General features: G+C 41.2%; 1 protein-coding gene across 1 annotated transcript in view; it reads right to left on the bottom strand.

Moving 5' to 3' along the window:
• The window catches only part of DYNC2I1 (dynein 2 intermediate chain 1), a 112,793-nt gene that overhangs the window by 21,753 nt on the left and 73,102 nt on the right, over positions 1 to 17,938 (bottom strand). Inside the window, exons 13-17 of the mRNA XM_089651807.1 lie at positions 13,125 to 13,297; positions 11,082 to 11,244; positions 7,526 to 7,636; positions 1,327 to 1,388; positions 128 to 179 (exon numbers count right to left, since the gene is read on the bottom strand). Coding sequence (XP_089507933.1) covers positions 128 to 179; positions 1,327 to 1,388; positions 7,526 to 7,636; positions 11,082 to 11,244; positions 13,125 to 13,297 — 561 coding nt within the window. The remainder of the gene's footprint in view (positions 1 to 127; positions 180 to 1,326; positions 1,389 to 7,525; positions 7,637 to 11,081; positions 11,245 to 13,124; positions 13,298 to 17,938) is intronic.

Raw genomic sequence — 17,938 nt, 5'->3', positions numbered from 1 at the left:
CAGAAAAAGGTGGAGGCCTCAATTTAAATGAGGGATTTCAAAAAATATTTATTATTTATTTCCATAGAAATGCATGGTAAATGTAATAATTTTTAGGTAAGTACTGACTGTCACATTAAAAATTTACCCAAATCACTCTGTGATCCAGCTAGGTCTACTTTTCGCAGTTCCACAACTACCTGTAATTAAAATTTTTTAGTAAATACATTTTAATGACAAAAAAATGAATGGCAATGTTTAATAAATAACAAGTTTGACAATACTTGGAAGGGAAGTGTACACTCTATTAGAACCTCTTTTATTAGAGATGCCTATTCAAAAAATAAAAAGTCACCTAAAGTATCTGGCATTATAAAATAAACTAAAGAAGCCAAGCAGTAAAAAAATAAATCATCGTCAACAGAGGAAAGGAATTGATATATATATCCCAATACAGATATTACAGACCCTTCTCTAGCTTAGAGAACCAGTACTCTGGAAGCTGCACTAAAACATGGTCAAGTAGGGGACAAAGGGCTATTTATAAGTAATGGTTCTAGGTACCCTAAAGCTGATTCTTTGTTCATTGCTGATTTGCTAAGCCTTGTTCACACTGTGTGGAGGCAATGAAGAGGGCACACAGGAGTTGGAGGAAGCACAATGAATAAAGCAGCAGCAGGGATGCTGGTCTTCTGTTCCTCATGCACAAAAGAAGAACACTGTTCGGCATAGGGGTGACATCACCAATTTCCAATTGACTTCTCAAACTAGCATTTAGATGAACAGTGTCTTAGATAATCTGTACCTATCTGCAGTGTGAAGAGTGTCTGGGCACATGAAGTGCACTTGCATTTTCAAGCGGGAATGCAAGGCAAAAGGTACTTTTTTCAGGGTACTGTCTAGGCACAAATAACGTATCTGGATATTGCCTATAAGATAACAAATCTTCACATTTTGAGTTCAGGTCCACTTCAACTGACTCACACCAAAAGGAAAGAGGAATAGTGGTAGAGTGACAGAATATAGTGCTTAGGAAGAGCTAAACCTGGAGAAGAAGGAATTGTATCCTCACAGCTTCCCAAGAAAAACTGTGAACGATATATTTTGCATGCATCAACAGATTACAATTAAAATCAAAACTGACTAAATTACATAGTACATTAGCTGCACTTCAATTTTACAAACCAAGTCATATATTTGACACTCAACCTGCTTCATGAAACATATCTCAGTATACCACACATCTAACACAACTGTGCTTGGAAAATCAGCATAAACTTAAATACTGGAAAGTCTTGATGTATTCTATACACACATTTTCATGTGTTTTATCACTTTAAAACTTACCCAAACAATTAAATGACTATTTTCATCTAAAGATGCTAGTTGAAAAGACAAACCAGACAACTCTAAAAAAATAAAGAGAAAGTATTTAAGAAATAAAGCTACTTAAAGCAGACCTTCACCCCATTCACCCACGTTGCAGAACCTTACTCCTCCCCCTCCTTTACACCACTCGATCCCCAGGCCAATTCTGACATTTCTTACATACATATCTACATTTTTTCCTAGAAAATTACTTTGAAACCCCAAACATTATATATATTTTTAAGCAGAAGCCCTGGAGAATAAAACATAGTTGTTGCTGCATTTTTTATGTCACACAATATTTGCGTAGCAGTTTATCAAATGCAAATTTTCAGGAAAAAAAAAAAACTTTAATGAATTTTAGTAAACACAAACACAATATAACAACTACATTTTCTGGTAAAATAAAAACGATGATGTTATACCAAGTAAATAGATGCCAAACTTGTCACACTTTAAAATTGTGCACGCCCATGGAATGGCAACAAACTATGGTACATTAAATTATACATAGGTGACGATTTAAAAAGCCTTTACAGGTTACCAGTTTAGTGTTACACAGGAAGTCTGGTGCTAGAGCTATTGCTCTGATGTTGGCAGTGATACCACACGTGTGGTGTGATCAACGTTTACATATGCAAGCGGGACCGACTTGTGTGGTTGCATTTGTGCGGAGGGGAGGTGCTGTTAACTTGAAATTCTTTTTATATTTATTTAAATGTATTTTTTTTAAATTGTACCTTTATTTTTTTAAAGAACAAACAGGATCGTAACTAAAAACATCAGTCAATAACAATCGTGTGCAAACGGCACATAGTTAGAATAGAAAACGTTCAAATCAACTTATCAGAAGGTAAAAATAAAGCGTACTTTGTTGTGTTGGTTGGTTAGCCGGTACACGGAAAAGGGAGTCTGGCAGTAACACAACTACCAACACTAGTAAGAGTATAACATTATAGAAATACTAATATATTCCGAACTAAGAGATGTATAGGACGTCTCGCAGGTTGTAGGGCATCCCCGTGGGAGAGCCAAGAAACAGAAATCAAGAGAAGAAAGCAAGAAAGAGGAAAAAATGATAAAGGCAGAGTAAAAGGAATGGACATCTAGAACGTCTGAATTCTCCTTGAAGGGTTGAACGGATTAAAGGGAGGTAAAGCTGTTTGCTAAAATCTCAGGATGGGCATGCTGAATCCAAGGAGTCCAGATTTTGCGGAATCTCTCATGGGTGGAGAGAATACTGGACATTTTCTTGTTTAGTAAGAAAAAATCTAGCCAGCAATGGACTTCCGTAAAGGACACAAACAGCTGTTTCCAGGCTATCGCTATGGTTTGTTTAGCCGCCAGTAGTACATGGGTGGCCAATTTAAATAAGTGTTTAGATATGCCTGGTGGGTTTAAATGTAAGAGATTGTAACAGGGGTCTCTCAGAAAGGGGCAGGTGAGTAGTGACTGGAGCAGTTTAAGAACCTTGGACCAAAATCTGGAGAGCATGGGGCATGTCCACCATATGTGTGGAACATCACCCGATGCATTACAGCCTCTGAAACAAATATTAGGGGCGGATGGATGGAGTAAGGCTAAGTGGGAAGGGACAAGATACCATCTTGTCACCGTTTTGAAAGCTGATTCCATAATGAAGATATTAATGGAGCATGTGGTCAACGTTGACCATATCTGTGCCCAACTTGCACGATCTTTAGTGCTTTTAAGGTCCCTCTCCCATCTGGAAAAGTAAATGTGATTATTAGGATTCTGTAAGTTAGTCAATTGTAAATATAGGATGGAAATAAGTTTGGGGGAAAGATGCATCCAATGGCATATGTGTTCAAACAAAGAGAATTGTGTGGTCGGGTCTTTGTCGGTGAGATTAATCCAGTGTTTAATCCGGAGATATCGGAAAAGTTCTGTAGAGGAGACTTGATGTTTTTCTGTTAATTCTGCCCATGTTTAAACTGATCGGGCCGTGAGAAAGGAATGAATACATCTGAAGTTGAGAGATCCACCAATGGAATGCGGTGGGGGATTTAAGGCCGGGTTGGAACAGGGCATTACCCATGATGGGTAGGAGTGGTAAATGTGGGGAGAACAGGCCGCTAGTGTATTTTGTAGAATCTCATACATGTAATGAGTGGGTCATTAGGGGGCTGGTGGATATGGGTCTAGATTTTGGGGGGAGCATTGGAGAAAAGGGAAACCGGGTGGCAAGAGAGTGCTTCTATGGTTACCCAAATGGGGGCTGTTGTGCTGCGTATATTGAAGTTAGGGGGGCGATTTGAGCCGCCACATAGTATTTGGGGAAATTAGGGGCTCCCAAGCCTGCCTCTGCTTCCTATGTGTGAGCATAGTATATTTGGTGATCCAAGATCTTTTACTTGCCCAAATAAAGCGTAAAATGTGATTTTGGAAAGATTTCAGGGCGTAGGAGGGGATTGGGACATGGAGAGTGCGAAATAAGTACAAACGTTTAGGGAGAATGGTCATTTTAACAGCATTTATTCTGCCCATCCACAAGAGAGGTTGGCGTGACCAGGTTATAAGCAGGGTTTTGAGGAAACGAAAACATTGAGATATAATTAGCCTCATAGAGGGTGTAGTACACTTTCGTAAGGTTATTCCCAAGGTATTCTAAGTGCACGTGGGTCCAAGTGAAGTTGTAATTTAGTTTTAATAAATTGACATCTGCCGTGGGAAGGGAAACATTAAGGGCCAAGGATTTATCTTCATTAACCCGAAATGTTGGAAAATTTGGATAGAATGGAAAAAAGGGCAGGTAAAGAGGTGTGTGGTTGAGTCAGAGTCAAAAGAAGATAGTTGGCAAATGCGCTAACTTTAAAGGTCTTATGAGTGAACTTGACTCCTTTGATGTCTGGAGCATTTCTTAAAAGCTGAAGTAAAGGTTCCAGGGCTAGAACAAAAAGTACTGGGGAGAGAGAGCATTCCTGGCGCATTCCTCTGTGAATAGGGAAGGTGGGGGATTGTCTGGAAAGGTAATGAACCATTGTGGAGGGACCGCGGTAAAGAGCTTTCACCCAGGATGTGAAGATGGGTGGAAACCCCCATTTTTCTAGAGTGTAGTACATGTATTCCCAGGAAAGTGTGTTGAATGCTTTATGTATGTCTAAACTCAGAATCGTGCCAGGAGATTTGTGCTGTTGTAGCAGATGAATTAGATGGATAACCTTACGGATTTTATTTTTTTTTCCAATCAACTTTATTGCTATCAATATGCATGAACAACATGCCTTGTGATAGCATGGGTCTTGATAGGTCCTCTTTATGGCCTGGCTTCCAAAGCATCCGATCGAACTGAACTCAATTTGATCAGCTGATATACAAGCCAGTAAAGGCTTGTAAATAAACAAACTGTAACCAGACGTTACACAGTGGGACACTGTACACTGACATCACACAGTGGGAGGAACAACGTCAGTTCTTCTCACTGTACGCAGGGAAGCCGATGCCACCAGTTGGATTGGTCCCAGGCTCCCCAGTGATCACTTTACAGGTGATGGAAGAGGGTCCCCACCATACAGCTGCTTGGATCACCTTTACATAAAACAGAATCACCAGCTGAAAAGATTGATGCCAGGATCATGGTTGTAGCTGCAAGAACCCGAAAGAGACAGCTGGCTCCCAATGACATTAACAAAGAAGATGGTGGCATAGGACATGGAGCTTGGCAAATCACAACAAAACAACCTTGGATTTGCATGCGAGTATGTTTATTGTGGAAAATGAAGAGGGGATTGAAAACAAAAACAGGAAGTGAAGTTCCTTTTTAGTTTCTTGTCTACCAAGGTATGTTTATAAACATTCTGGTATTCAGGAGGTTAAAACAAGCTCACAGCTGCTGCCATGAGTTTGGTATTGACTTTTATAGCCAACGATCAGCTTTCAAGTAAAAGTGATCTGGGCAGCTCTGGAGATGTCCAATCACATTCTGACAGGGCTCTGAAGAAATAAAGTAATTTCTAGCAAAAAGGTCAGATTTTAAAGTGGAACTAAACTTGCCTTCGCTTCAGTGGTCCTGTCACAGTATCTTCTGCTGCGTGCTGGGCTTCAGCCAACTTCATTGGCCAGCGCAGGATGACATCACTCCTGCGCGTGTGCAGGAGTCAGTCATTCCAGCACACACAGACCGAGCTGACGGTGTAAGCTGAGCTGCGCATTTGCAGCTCAGTTTCCATGCTTGGAAGACAAAGAGAATGCATGTAAATTGCAAGTCTCTTCTACAATAAAGACCCTGCCTGATCACTACTTGTAACAGTGGACCTTTAGTTCCACTTTAACATGTGTGCAAAAAATATTTAGAGATACTCTGGTAGGAAATGGCTAAACAAAAACACTGAAGACTTTGTGTTTGTTTTTCTATAGGTATGTCCCAACAGAAGCATTCTGAAAAATGAAATGGCTGCCTGTAAACAAACACTGTCATCAAGGAAACGTATAAATAGGACTTGTTTGGGGCTTAACAGAACCCCCCCTTAGCATGTCTGCTAAAAGAGTGACAGATTGTACAATATTGACAAAAAAAGATATATAATGTATTAACATCATCATGTGTACACGCACACAGGCACAAAAAAGTATGTGAACACCTTGGAATTAACTGGTTTTCTGCAGTAATTTGCTATAAAACGTGATCTGATCCTCATATAAGTCACAATAGACAAACACAATGCACTTAAGCTGATAACACAGAATTCTAATTTCTAGCATTATTATTGAATACACCCATTACACATTTACAATGCTGAAGGAAAAAGTAAGTGAACCCTTAGAGATAATAACTGGTCGAACCACCTTTGCAGCAATGACTTCAAGCAAGAGCTTTCAGTAGCTCTGGATCAGACCTGCACAACGTTCAAGAGGAATTCCTCTTTACAAAACTGCTTCAGCTTAGTTGTACAATGTGTGGTGTGAAAGGCTTTCTTGATGTCATTCCACAAGTGTTAAAGGTTTATTTTTATCACTTAGCAAAATGGAAAGTAAATGAACAGAAGGGAAATCCAAATCAATTCAGTATTTGGTGTGACAACCCTTTGCCTTCAAAACAGCATCAATTCTTCTAGGAACACTTGCACACAGTTATTGAAGGAACTCGGCAGGTAAGTTGTTCCAAACATCATGGAGAACCACAGGTCTTCTGTGGGTGTAGGCAGCCTCAAATTTTCCTGTCTCTTCATGTAATTCCAGACAGATTCCATGATGTTGAGATCAGGGATCTGTGAGGGCCAAACCATCACTTCCAGGACTCCTTCTTTAGACTAAAGATAGTTCTTAATAACATTGGCAGTGTGTTTGGGGTTGTTGTCCTGCTGCAGAATACATTTGGGGACAATCACACACCTTCCTGATGGTATAGCATGATGGATAAGTATCTGCCTGTATTTCTCAGCATCGAGGACACATTGATCGTGACCAAATCTCCAACTCCATTTGCTGAAATGCAGCCCCAAACTTGCAAACTTGCAAGGAACCTGCAGCATGCTTTAGTGCAGCCTGAAGACACTCATTATTATACTACTCTCCAGCCCTTCGGCAAACAAACTGCTTCCTGCTACAGCCAAATATTTCATATTCTGACTCATCAGTCCAGAGCACCTGCTGCCATTTTCTGCACCACAGTTCCTATGTTTTTGTGGTATAATTGATTAATCATAAACTTAACTCTAATCCATCAAAATCCTTGACTTTGTGCAAGTGTAATAATTTATGCTAATTTGAAGCCAAAGGGTAGTCACACCAAGTATCGATTTGATTTAGATTTTACTTCTGTTCGCTCATTTTGTTAATTGATAAAAAATAAACTATATACACACACACACATATATTTAAAATCTATCTTACCTTCTCTATCTATCTATCTATATATAAATTAGCGTAGGATACATTTAATGGTATGGTTTTCTACATTTGCACTTTGTTCAATCTAAATTCTAAGGAGAATCGCCATAGCTTTTAGAGTCCAGTCACTGTATGCTAATAACCATTAGAGTGTACCAGTGTGTTCCATTGTTGTTTCATGTTATATACTGAGAGTCATTAATTCTACCTTTTCTGCAGCTGGTATGACCAACATTAACCAGAGAAGGCAGAAAACTACTGTTTTGTTATAGAAGCACGCAATACTTTCTATTTTATAAGGTATATGTGTTTAATAGATCCTACATACCTTCTCCTTCAGAGGATAATGCAGATATCCCATGCTCCTTTGCTTCTACAGTAGGAACAGGTTCTATTGATTTTACCGGGTGTGTGTGATTCACATAACTAAAAACACCATCTGTAAGAACACAAACATCTATAGTCATAATCATCGAACGTTAGTGTTGAATGTCAACTTAAGTGTCAAATTACTGATAGTAAGAAAAAATGATATGTTCAATACAAAGTGGTGCTTACACAAGGCAGATAGTGAAGTGAATATTATGCGAAAACCTTTTTATGCTTCGGATACAGAAGGTAAGGGTTAAATCCCCGTTAAGTTATTTTTTGCTTTCTGTGTCCTGTTGGAGAGATCTCCTGTCACTTCCTGTAGCAGAGTTAGCAACAGAAGATGACAGTAAATCTCTCCAAAGGGAACAAAATCTTAGGAGTTATCACAGAAAAAGATGCCCTTAATGGAGGTTTTCCCTCGCATGTTTTTATAATAAAAACTTAAAATTATTGGGTTTCCACTCACTATCAGTCTCTGTAGGAAAGGCCATTGGGACAAAACAGAGGGGTGAATTACCCACCTGGGTCACAGCAAAAAAACCCTACTACAGAGGATGTCCTCTTTCTTGTCCTGCCAAGTAGATGAGAGACAATCCAGAGGGGCAAAAAGGGGTAGATCAGGTTGAACTGATCCCACAGTGTCCACAACGTGCCCACTGCAAAGGCCCAAGGGTCCCCGGACCTGATGACAAACCTGTATAGTTAGTTTGTTGTTGAATCTGGATGCCAGCAGGTCCACACCCAACGTCCCTTACCTGTGGCAAAGAGCTTGAAAGCCCTCTATATAGGCAACCTTTTCCCCCTCATGTCCAGACACTGACAAATGTTAATGTACACCTGCCACTTTCTATGCCTGGTATGTGAATGATGCACAGGTCTGGAATGTGATGTTCTGTCCAAGCGAGGATGTAGTCTGCTCTCTTTAGAGAGACACAACTGCTGGTGCCTCATTCATGACTGATGTAGGCAACAGCCAAGGCATTGGCAGTCTGGATTCTTGTTGGGTGATCTCACAATAAAGGAGTCCAGCATTGAAAAGACAACAGAATCATCAAGAGTTCCAGAATGTTGATTGGATGGCAAGCTTCTTCCATAGACCAAGTCCCCCAAACTACGAGGGGTTCTGCTCCAAAAGTCTGGCATCTGTTGTGAGAACTTTCCACAACTGTGAAGGACAGAGCATCCCCAACTCCAGCACTGATTTGAATGTTGAGTTTCAATGGTCTGCAATGAAACCGGGCATATGGTACAACTTCAAAGGAGACAACCATGTGACTTAAGACCCTCATGCAAGCACAAATTGAGGACTTCCTCTGGTCTTGGAAGACCCTAACAGGAGAATGAAGAGACATAAGTATTTCCTGAGGCAGAAAGATTTTGGACAGGGCCATTTCAGACCCAGTTAGTCCAATCTGTAAGATGGGTTCTGCAAGGACTTCTTCAGGTTTAAGATTCAAATAAAGCCCACAGAGCCTATACTGTCTGTTGAATGTAGGCTGATTGGAACAGTAAGACTGGTCCTTTAAAAGATCATCCAGGTACCCCACAACAATTCCATGAGCATATTGTCAAACATTTGGCAAGCAACTTTGTGAAAACCCAGAGAGCAATGGATATGACAAGGAGCAGGACAATAAATTGGAATTGCTAGCCGCCAACTGTAAAATGTGAATAGCTTTGATGAGGCGGACATGTGGGTATGTGTAGGTAAGCATCAATGATTTCTATTGAGAACAGAAAATCCCCCTAAACTTCCTAACCTCTGAAGTATAAGATCTAGTGGCTGAGACACAAGCCTTCTTCTGAGGAAGGAGGGTACTCTTAGCTTCTGTGATCTTACTGGTTGTACTTCTTTAAGAAGGGACCAAACAGGCATTCACCCTCAAAAGGTAACAGCTCAAGGCATTTCTTTCAGGAGACTTCTGCTGACCAGTATTTAAGCCAGAGAACCCTGTGCATGAGGACGAAGAGAAGGCTAGCAAAGTGCACCTGCCAAGCCATTCATGCAGTAGTGTAAAACTGTGTGCAAAAGATCTAACTGACTATGGACATAGGGGTGTGTAAGGATGGAATTGAGATTCTGGGCCATATGTGGTACAGACAATTGTATGACAGATTGTCATAAGCATAACCATATGATGTACAACAGTCTCCACCAAGGCAGAGACAGCTTTAAGGAAGGCCTTTAACCACTTTTGTACCAGGTCCTTAACATGGAATAATCCTCCATGGGGTCCATGAAGGTCTTTTAAAGAAAATAAAATTCCAGTTCCACCACAGAAATTACGCATTTTCTAAGGCAACTTTCATTAATAGGAAAAAAAAATCCCTCCAGGTGAGGCCAATACAGTACAGGCTCAACAAGCATGTAGACGAGGAAGGTTTTAGCTGATTCTGGGGTTTTAATGGACCCTGTACTGGATACCTTTAGATGATCAAACTCTGGCTGCTCTAATAGTAAACGAGTGTACAGCTTCAATAGCTTAGGAGAAACATCTATAGCAGGAGTGTCATCCTCATCCAGTTGTTCAGAAGGCGAGAGGGTCCTCCTCAGCATACACCGCTTCCTCTTGTACAGTGTTAGGTTCATGGGCAAAAACCGATTGAGGTGGGAAGGTCAAAGGGGCACAGCTGTTAAACCTGCTGTCTATGGCTTCAATAAAACTAGAAATTTTGCCCATGAACTTACTGTGGCAGAAAAATGACACAAACTTAAATTTTTAATCCTGGTCATCCACGATGCTACCACACCACTGAAAGGAAGGACAGTGATTCCAAAACACCCAAGGGGGAAAGCTGGACTGGAGATTTTTCGCTCTGTACTCACATCAGTAACAGGAATTATTATGGAACTAATCTCATTCTGGCTTTGCCCCCTACGATGGGCACAGACAGCAGTGGGCTCTGCACCAAGCAGACCATGGACCTGGACCCGTAAAGCACCCTGCATGTTGTACTATGTGGCAAGGGGAGTATCCACAGCAGGATCCAGCACAAAGCAACATTACAGGTTGTAAAATTTAGAAAATTTTTCACTCATTTCCTCTTTTGTTTAAAGGACAGGAAATAAAGGCTAATATTTCCAACGGGCAAAGACAGCATTCACAAGCTACACTTTAAAGTAGAACTTTAGTTTAAAAAAATTTCTAACACTGTTCACTGACTATGGCACAAGTGCATTGCAAGGTACACCCCAGCTCATCCCCACATTCGTAACATGCTGAGAATGCAGCTGGGTGCCAAGGACAAGCAGGAGAGCCAGAAAATCATAGGAAGCTTCAAAGATGTTGGTGGATGGCACGGCAAGGACAGCTCTCATAGATGACAATGGGGAAAAACAGCAGGTAAATCTGTCATTACAGTTCCTCTTCAGGGTCCTTCTAAATAACAGAACGAAAGAGTACACTTGATGTCACTCTTTAATGTCCACTACTGGTATTTTTTTTTTTAGGTGGAATATTATGATGATATTGTAAACAAGTAACATCAAGCACAAAATAAATACCACTAACCAGTAGAAAATGTTACAGATCTGAACGTCCAGTTAACATCTTCTATCGTTAAACTCTGATGCATATTGAAGTCCTCTCGCAGGTCCCATACTAACACAGAACCATCTACTGTGCCAGCAAATACCAGAGATGCTCTACCGGGACTAAAACAACAGCATTTCACCTAGGTTAGAACAAAAGACAGTAAATTCAATTTTCAACGAAAAAACCTACAGTATTCCTGTATTTTTTTGGTTTTATTTGGGGCTTGGTTCAATTGTAAGCACCGGGTGTTCAAATTTTTTTCTGTTTAGCTTTATTTAATGCTCTTCTATTAATAGTGCTATGCCAGAACAAAGGCAGACTGGAACAGTTCAATGGCAGTTACCGTAAATGCATTCGATTACTAAACCTGGGTATACACAGATCTTTTTTTTTTTTTTCATTCAGCCAGCAAACTTATGTATTCCCCCCATTCATACAAGCAAAGTGAATGGAGGCATCCTTCCTGCTGCGACACTGTGTCAGCAGGGACTCTACTCTGTCAGAAAACACTGATCAGTGGTTACAGCCGATTAAACGTTTTCCAGTGTGGCCGTTTGATAGAAGTTAACCTACCTATCAACTTCTTTTGAACAAGGAGGGCCACAAACAGACTGGAATTTGTACAGTCCCAGTGAACTGGCCGGATTTCAATTTTTCTGTACCCACCTTAAGAACCCATGATTACCTACAGTGCTTAGTGCAAATAGTCAATCCCCTTTTTTCACATTTTGCCATTTTACAACCTAGAATTAAAATTCATTAAAACTAAGATTTTTCAAATCTGAATTCTACAATATAATGAAAACTCTGAAGGTGCAAAATGTTTTTACTGATAATTTTTAAGTCTTTCTATGGATACCAAATTAGACTGAAGTATGGACTTGTCTGAGCCATTCTTTTACACTGCTAGGCCCCTTTCATACGAGGTGGACTCTGTTAAGATCAGCAAGGGATCTGTTTGCTGCTCACAGCAGAGCTGGCGGATGACAGGTTGGTGCCTGCTCCACTCTATGGGCGGCCGGAAGTAAACAGTCTCCGCTGTCTGTTAACACCTACCTGCACTCCTTTCCAATACACCTAGACAGAGGAGGACGAATCCCCTTCTGTTTTTTATTAGCAGACTGGACTGGAGGTAGGAGGGTGTAAACTGACAAATCTGTTTACACCAGCCGATGAAAAGGAGTGAATGGAGGGTCTGGTCAGGTCCACCTGAAAAACTGACAGGCGAACTTGATAGGACCTTTCATGTTAGACTGTTGGACTAGTTCTCAGATTACACTACTGCAGGGTAGCTTTGGCTAGAGTACATTCCTGCTGAAAGGTGAACTTCCGGCCTAGTCTTTGAACTCACACACAAACAATAAAAATGCCATACGGCATAAGACTAGCAGGAAATAAAGAGCATGATAACCTCAAATCACAAAGCCGCAGGAGCTATTTTACTTCTGGTAGTTATTTATCTCATGATCATTTTCACATAAAAAGACATTTAGTTCACAAAAATAAATATGGCACTAGTGTAAAATCATAATTTTCCCATATGAAATTAACATATACCTGCTGAAAGTCTTATTATCCCATGAGTTGCTATTTTCTGTCAGCAAAGGGCCTGTTTACATTTACATGTTATGGGAACATATGGTAAAACACAAGCCCCAAAGTGTTACCTTTTGGCTCTATTTTTCCTGCTTTACTCAATATGCACCCCATTTAAATTCACAATTATCTCCAGCCCGAAGCTAGTGGTATTTTAATGAGTAAAAACCTGCATGATATTCCTTGTAAATAGTTTTTAACAGCAAAATTACTAAATTCATCAGATGTGCATAGTAATGTATTTAGTGATGTGAACAGAAAAAAAATCAGATTGTTAAAATAATAAACTAACACACACAGCAATAAAAAATATTAATGTGTTAAGCTATTGAAAGTGAACGGAGTTAAGTGAGGTGACTATAGGAAAAGCCCTTGAAAAGTCTCCCAAACCGTAACAGAGAGGTGAGTGATGGATTTCCATACCTCGGACTCACACATGAGAATGTTCTGTGGAGAAGACGGCTGCCATATATTCCAAACACAGATAAGATACTTGTCAGTCAAAAATGCAGATATGGATTTGTTGCTCAGACCATGCACAGTAAGTAACAAATGTCTCTGTGTCTCAGAGAACTGCAAGTGATAAATCTTCCGCCCTACAAAGATATACAGAAAATACACCCAAGGTATTAAATACCACAACCACGAACCCTCTCTGAATATTAGTTATTACAAACTAATGAACATATGTCACAATAAATACATATTTAATTTATATATAATTATGACCCACTGAAACTTAATTAAACAAATCCCTATTAAACTTATATAGACTTAGATACAATATACCGTATATACTCGAGTATAAGCCGAGTTTTTCAGCACATTTTTTGTGCTGAAAAACGGCCCCCTCGGCTTATACTCGAGTCAACGTCTGCAGATGACATGCCGTCCCTGTCATCTGGACACACCCCCGGGATCAATCCTCGCCAGTGATTGGCCGCCGGAACTGTAGCTCAGGAGAGGCACACAGGCACCCAATCACCGGCAAGGAGGTGGAGCTTGGAGAGGAGGAGCCGAGCGGCACCGCGAAGATCGAGCGAGTGAAGAGGAGGAGAGCGGCCGGAGAAGGAAGACATCTGACTGGTAAGTGTGTACCATGGGAGAGGGAGGGAGCGAGCGAGCCCAGGCTGGAGCAGGGGTCAGCAAGGTAAGTATCATTGGTGTCAGTGGGAGGAATAGTGCCCAATCATTGGTGTCACTAATACCAACGATGGGGCACTATTCCTCCCCCCACTGACACCAACGATGGAGCACTATTCCTCCCCCCACTGACACCAACAATGGGGCACTATTCCTCCCCCCACTGACACCAACGATGGAGCACTATTCCTCCCCCCACTGACACCAACGATGGGGCACTATTCCTCCCCCCACTGACACCAACGATGGGGCACTATTCCTCCCCCCACTGACACCAACGATGGGGCACTATTCCTCCCCCCACTGACACAAACGATGGGGCACTATTCCTCCCCCCACTGACACCAACGATGGGGCACTATTCCTCCCCCCACTGACACCAACGATGGGGCACTATTCCTCCCCCCTCGGTTTATACTTGAGTCAATAGTTTTTCCCAGTTTTTTGTGGTAAAATTAGGTACCTCGGCTTATATTCGGGTCGGCTTATACTCGAGTATATACGGTAAGCAAGCAAACAAAGGTTTAAAACCTTAGCAGTTAGTAATGCGAGTCCTATATATAATAACAAGTACAAATCTAGACCTCCAAAATAAATATTTGCCCTGTAGACTAAAACACATGGATGCAGGATGAAGAAGAGCATTTGTGCTTGTGTATTGTGCTCTTCTAGGTGGTGTTGATGTGGGGGCAATAGGGGAGCACAAGAAGTGAGCAAAGAATCCAATGGCAGAGTGGACTAATTCTGCAGTCCACATTTATTTTTTTAACATGATAAGGCACTATGTAAAGCACATGCTTTGCTAAGCAGTTGCATTATTGCAGAACTCTGAAATTGAGAGTGGGAAAGGTTAGAACCTCTGTCTTGTATTTGTTGTGGTATATATCCTTAACGGAAACAATTCAGCGACTCATCAGAAAGTAAGAAATTCTACAATTGGAACACAGACAAAAAAACCTGATAGAGGTATTAATTCTTAGCCACTCTACTAATAAAATTGCTATTACTCACATCTTCTATTTGAAAAATCCTCCTTACATTCTTTTACAAGCATTATATTAGGTTTTACAGTAAAATGTACAAAGAATCAGTTAAATCAACTGTACCATACAAATCACTCCAGTCGAAGTACAAAGCAACTGAAAGGTTGAGAGATGCTAATGAACCAGTTAACTATTACCATATTACAAATAGAGCTTCAACCAGTTAATGAGGAAAAAAGGAGCATTTTAAAGAAGGGTGTGCAGTACATGTGGGAACTGGCACAGCCCAAGAGAATGCCAGAAACTAAAGATGGGAGGGAGGACATTAAATATATATATGTAGGCCCACCCAGGGCATAGGTAAATACAAGCATTCTAAATACTTAGAAGATCTAGATTTAGTCCAGTAGACCATAGGTAGTCAAATCCAGGGCAACCAAACCCAAAGAGATATTTCATAAAAAACGGCTAAGATAGCCGTAAGTTTTCATTAGGAATCGTCCTTTCTATGTATGTCTATGTATGTCCATTGTACAACAATCAGTTAAACGAAATCTCCCCAACTGGGACACAAACATTAAAAATTAGCATATAGGGATACTAACTATGCCCTAGTATATGCTCAATAAAAATTTCTTAAAATGTTGGGCCGAATTAAAATTATGTACCTACCTAAATTTAATTATTTTTTCTGACACTGTCCTGTTTGGGTCCCCTCTTCCTTTTTTAATGATCTGGAAAAATGTGTGAGTTCCTTTATTTAGCAAGGTTCCCTCCCTCGGTTGGCGAAGACTACCCTCTGGCGTTTTCCTCATCTGGTCAGCCTAGCTCTGTCCAATTTTCGAGTCTATTTTTGGGCAGCAGTTCTAGTTTTGGTTTACTGGTGGTGTGCAAGCTCTAAATGTAATGCTGCTGTGTGTTTGGAGGCGGCCTTCCTGGGCTCCTTGTCAGACTTACATAATATTATGTACAGAGAGCCGAGGGAGTATGAGGGGGTACCTGTGCCAAGGCGTACCACGTGGAGGGTGTGGGTGGCTGCATGGTGCCGTTTATGATCCCAGGCCAATGGTCCCCAGCTCAAACGTTTTGGGGCAACCCTTCTCTCCCTCAGTTTCTCACCATTCCAAAACCCCCAAGTCTGGGCATGGTATGGTGTTAAAACCCTGTCTGATGTTATGCCCCAGGGGACCCTCTTGCCTTTTCAACAATTCTCCGCCACCTTTGGATTACCGGCTCACATGCTATTCAGATACCTTCAACTACGGCACGCTGCGAGGGTCCAATTCCCCCAGATGCCTATCCTCCAGGATGACCCAATCGAGGAACTATTGGTTCCAGGCGACTTGTTGAAATGCCTCTCGATCCTATATGGAGTGCTCCTCAACATTAACTCCCCGAAACTTGAGCATATGTGAGAACAGTGGAGGGGAGATGTTCCAACATTACATAAGGAGACCTGGGAGGAAAGTCTGGAACGGGGTCCTAAATTGGTCATTTCCTCGAGGGACAAACTGATTCACGTAACATTTTTCCGTAGAATCTATTATACTACTCTGAGACTACATAAAATATACCATGACCGAGACCCTATTTGTCCCTGTTGTCACGTATACCCAGAGACCTTTATTCATATGTTTTGGTCATGCCCAGTGATTACGACCTATTGATCTGAGGTTTTTGCTAAGATTAATGTTCGGTTACAGTTGTCACTACCTTCATCTCCGGAGCTGGCCCTACTGGGTATCCATGAGGATGACCAGCAATCACACCATGCTAAACTACTGATTTCCTATTTATTATTTTATGCTAAAAAAGAGATACTGCTTAAATGGACCTCAGTTCCTCCGGTTAGGTTGGCCTGGGAAGCTCTGGTGGATGCGGCTCTGCCGATGTATAAGCTTACCTATATTAACCAGGGTTGTCCTTTTGTAAGTATGATAAAGTGTGGGTTCCTTGAATGTCTCATCAGTGATTCCCCCCCCCCCCTGTACCCTTTTGTAGGGATTAGTTTACTGATGCATGTGGATGAGGAGCACCAGGTGGACTGTATTATTGTTGTACTGCTTCGGGTGTTTTTTTTTTCCTTCCCATTTCCCCACCCCTTCTCTCTCTCCTCCTTACAGTCTCTATCTCTGTCCCTTTCCTCTCCCACCACTACCTCTTTCCCTCCCTCCTCTTGCTGTACTTCTTTCTCCACTATAACTATGTGGGATTGCATATGGCGGGTTCTACTTTTGTTTATCCAGGCACCATACCACACGAGTGGACGTTTGTTGTTTGCGGTTCTCTTTTTTTATCTGATGATTGCTTTGACATTGTACAATGTTGTTCTCTGTTTTAATGCTGTCATGTGTATTTGGGGTTAATAAAGCACCCCGTTTTGTAAAAAAAAAAACAAAACATGTCAGCTTGATTCAAAAAGTGTTGTATGTCTTCCTTTTGACAAGGCAGGGAGACATGTATGTCTGCTGTACTGAGACCTCCTCTCACATAGCGCTCAGAAGTCTTTAGCTGTGAACTTCTCTCAGGAATAGAAATTTTCTGCTAGAGCTGGGGAATTACTGTCAGTATTCAGAGCATTGTATAAATCCCTGTACACCCATACCACTCGACACTCAAAAACTGCATTTCTCATCCTGTCATAGACTTTAAAGGATAAGTCCACCTTGGGAACATATTATGTTTCACCCGTTGTTAGGGTGGAACATGTACATGTTCCCATAGCCGCAGCTGCCGCCTGCCGCCCCCCTCCCTCTAACAGATAGTACGGGGAAACTCCCTGTATTATCTGTCAGATTTGAAAACAGCGTTCCCATGCGTGGGCTCTGCCATATGGCCGTGTCACTCATTCACAGAGTTCTGTGAATGAGTGCCTACAAGTCCCAGCAGCTTTAGTCGGCTTGTTGTTTTCAATTAACTACCACGGCGCTGTGGGGCGCCATGGTTGTTTATTGAAGCTTCCTGTCAGAATATCTTCTCGACCATACATCCCATATGGCAAGCAGATATTCTGACAGTGCACATTTTTTTACCTTCAAAAAAATGTGCTTTTATTATTTTTGTCCAGCAGGGAACTTATCCTTTAACAATCTGCTGGCAGCATGCTGTACA

Source organism: Staurois parvus, unplaced genomic scaffold, assembly GCF_062004578.1.
Source record: "Staurois parvus isolate SC_StPar_1 unplaced genomic scaffold, SC_StPar_1.0 ptg000005l, whole genome shotgun sequence".
Classification (NCBI taxonomy): Eukaryota; Metazoa; Chordata; class Amphibia; order Anura; family Ranidae; genus Staurois; species Staurois parvus.
This window is presented reverse-complemented; position numbering and strand designations above follow the sequence as displayed.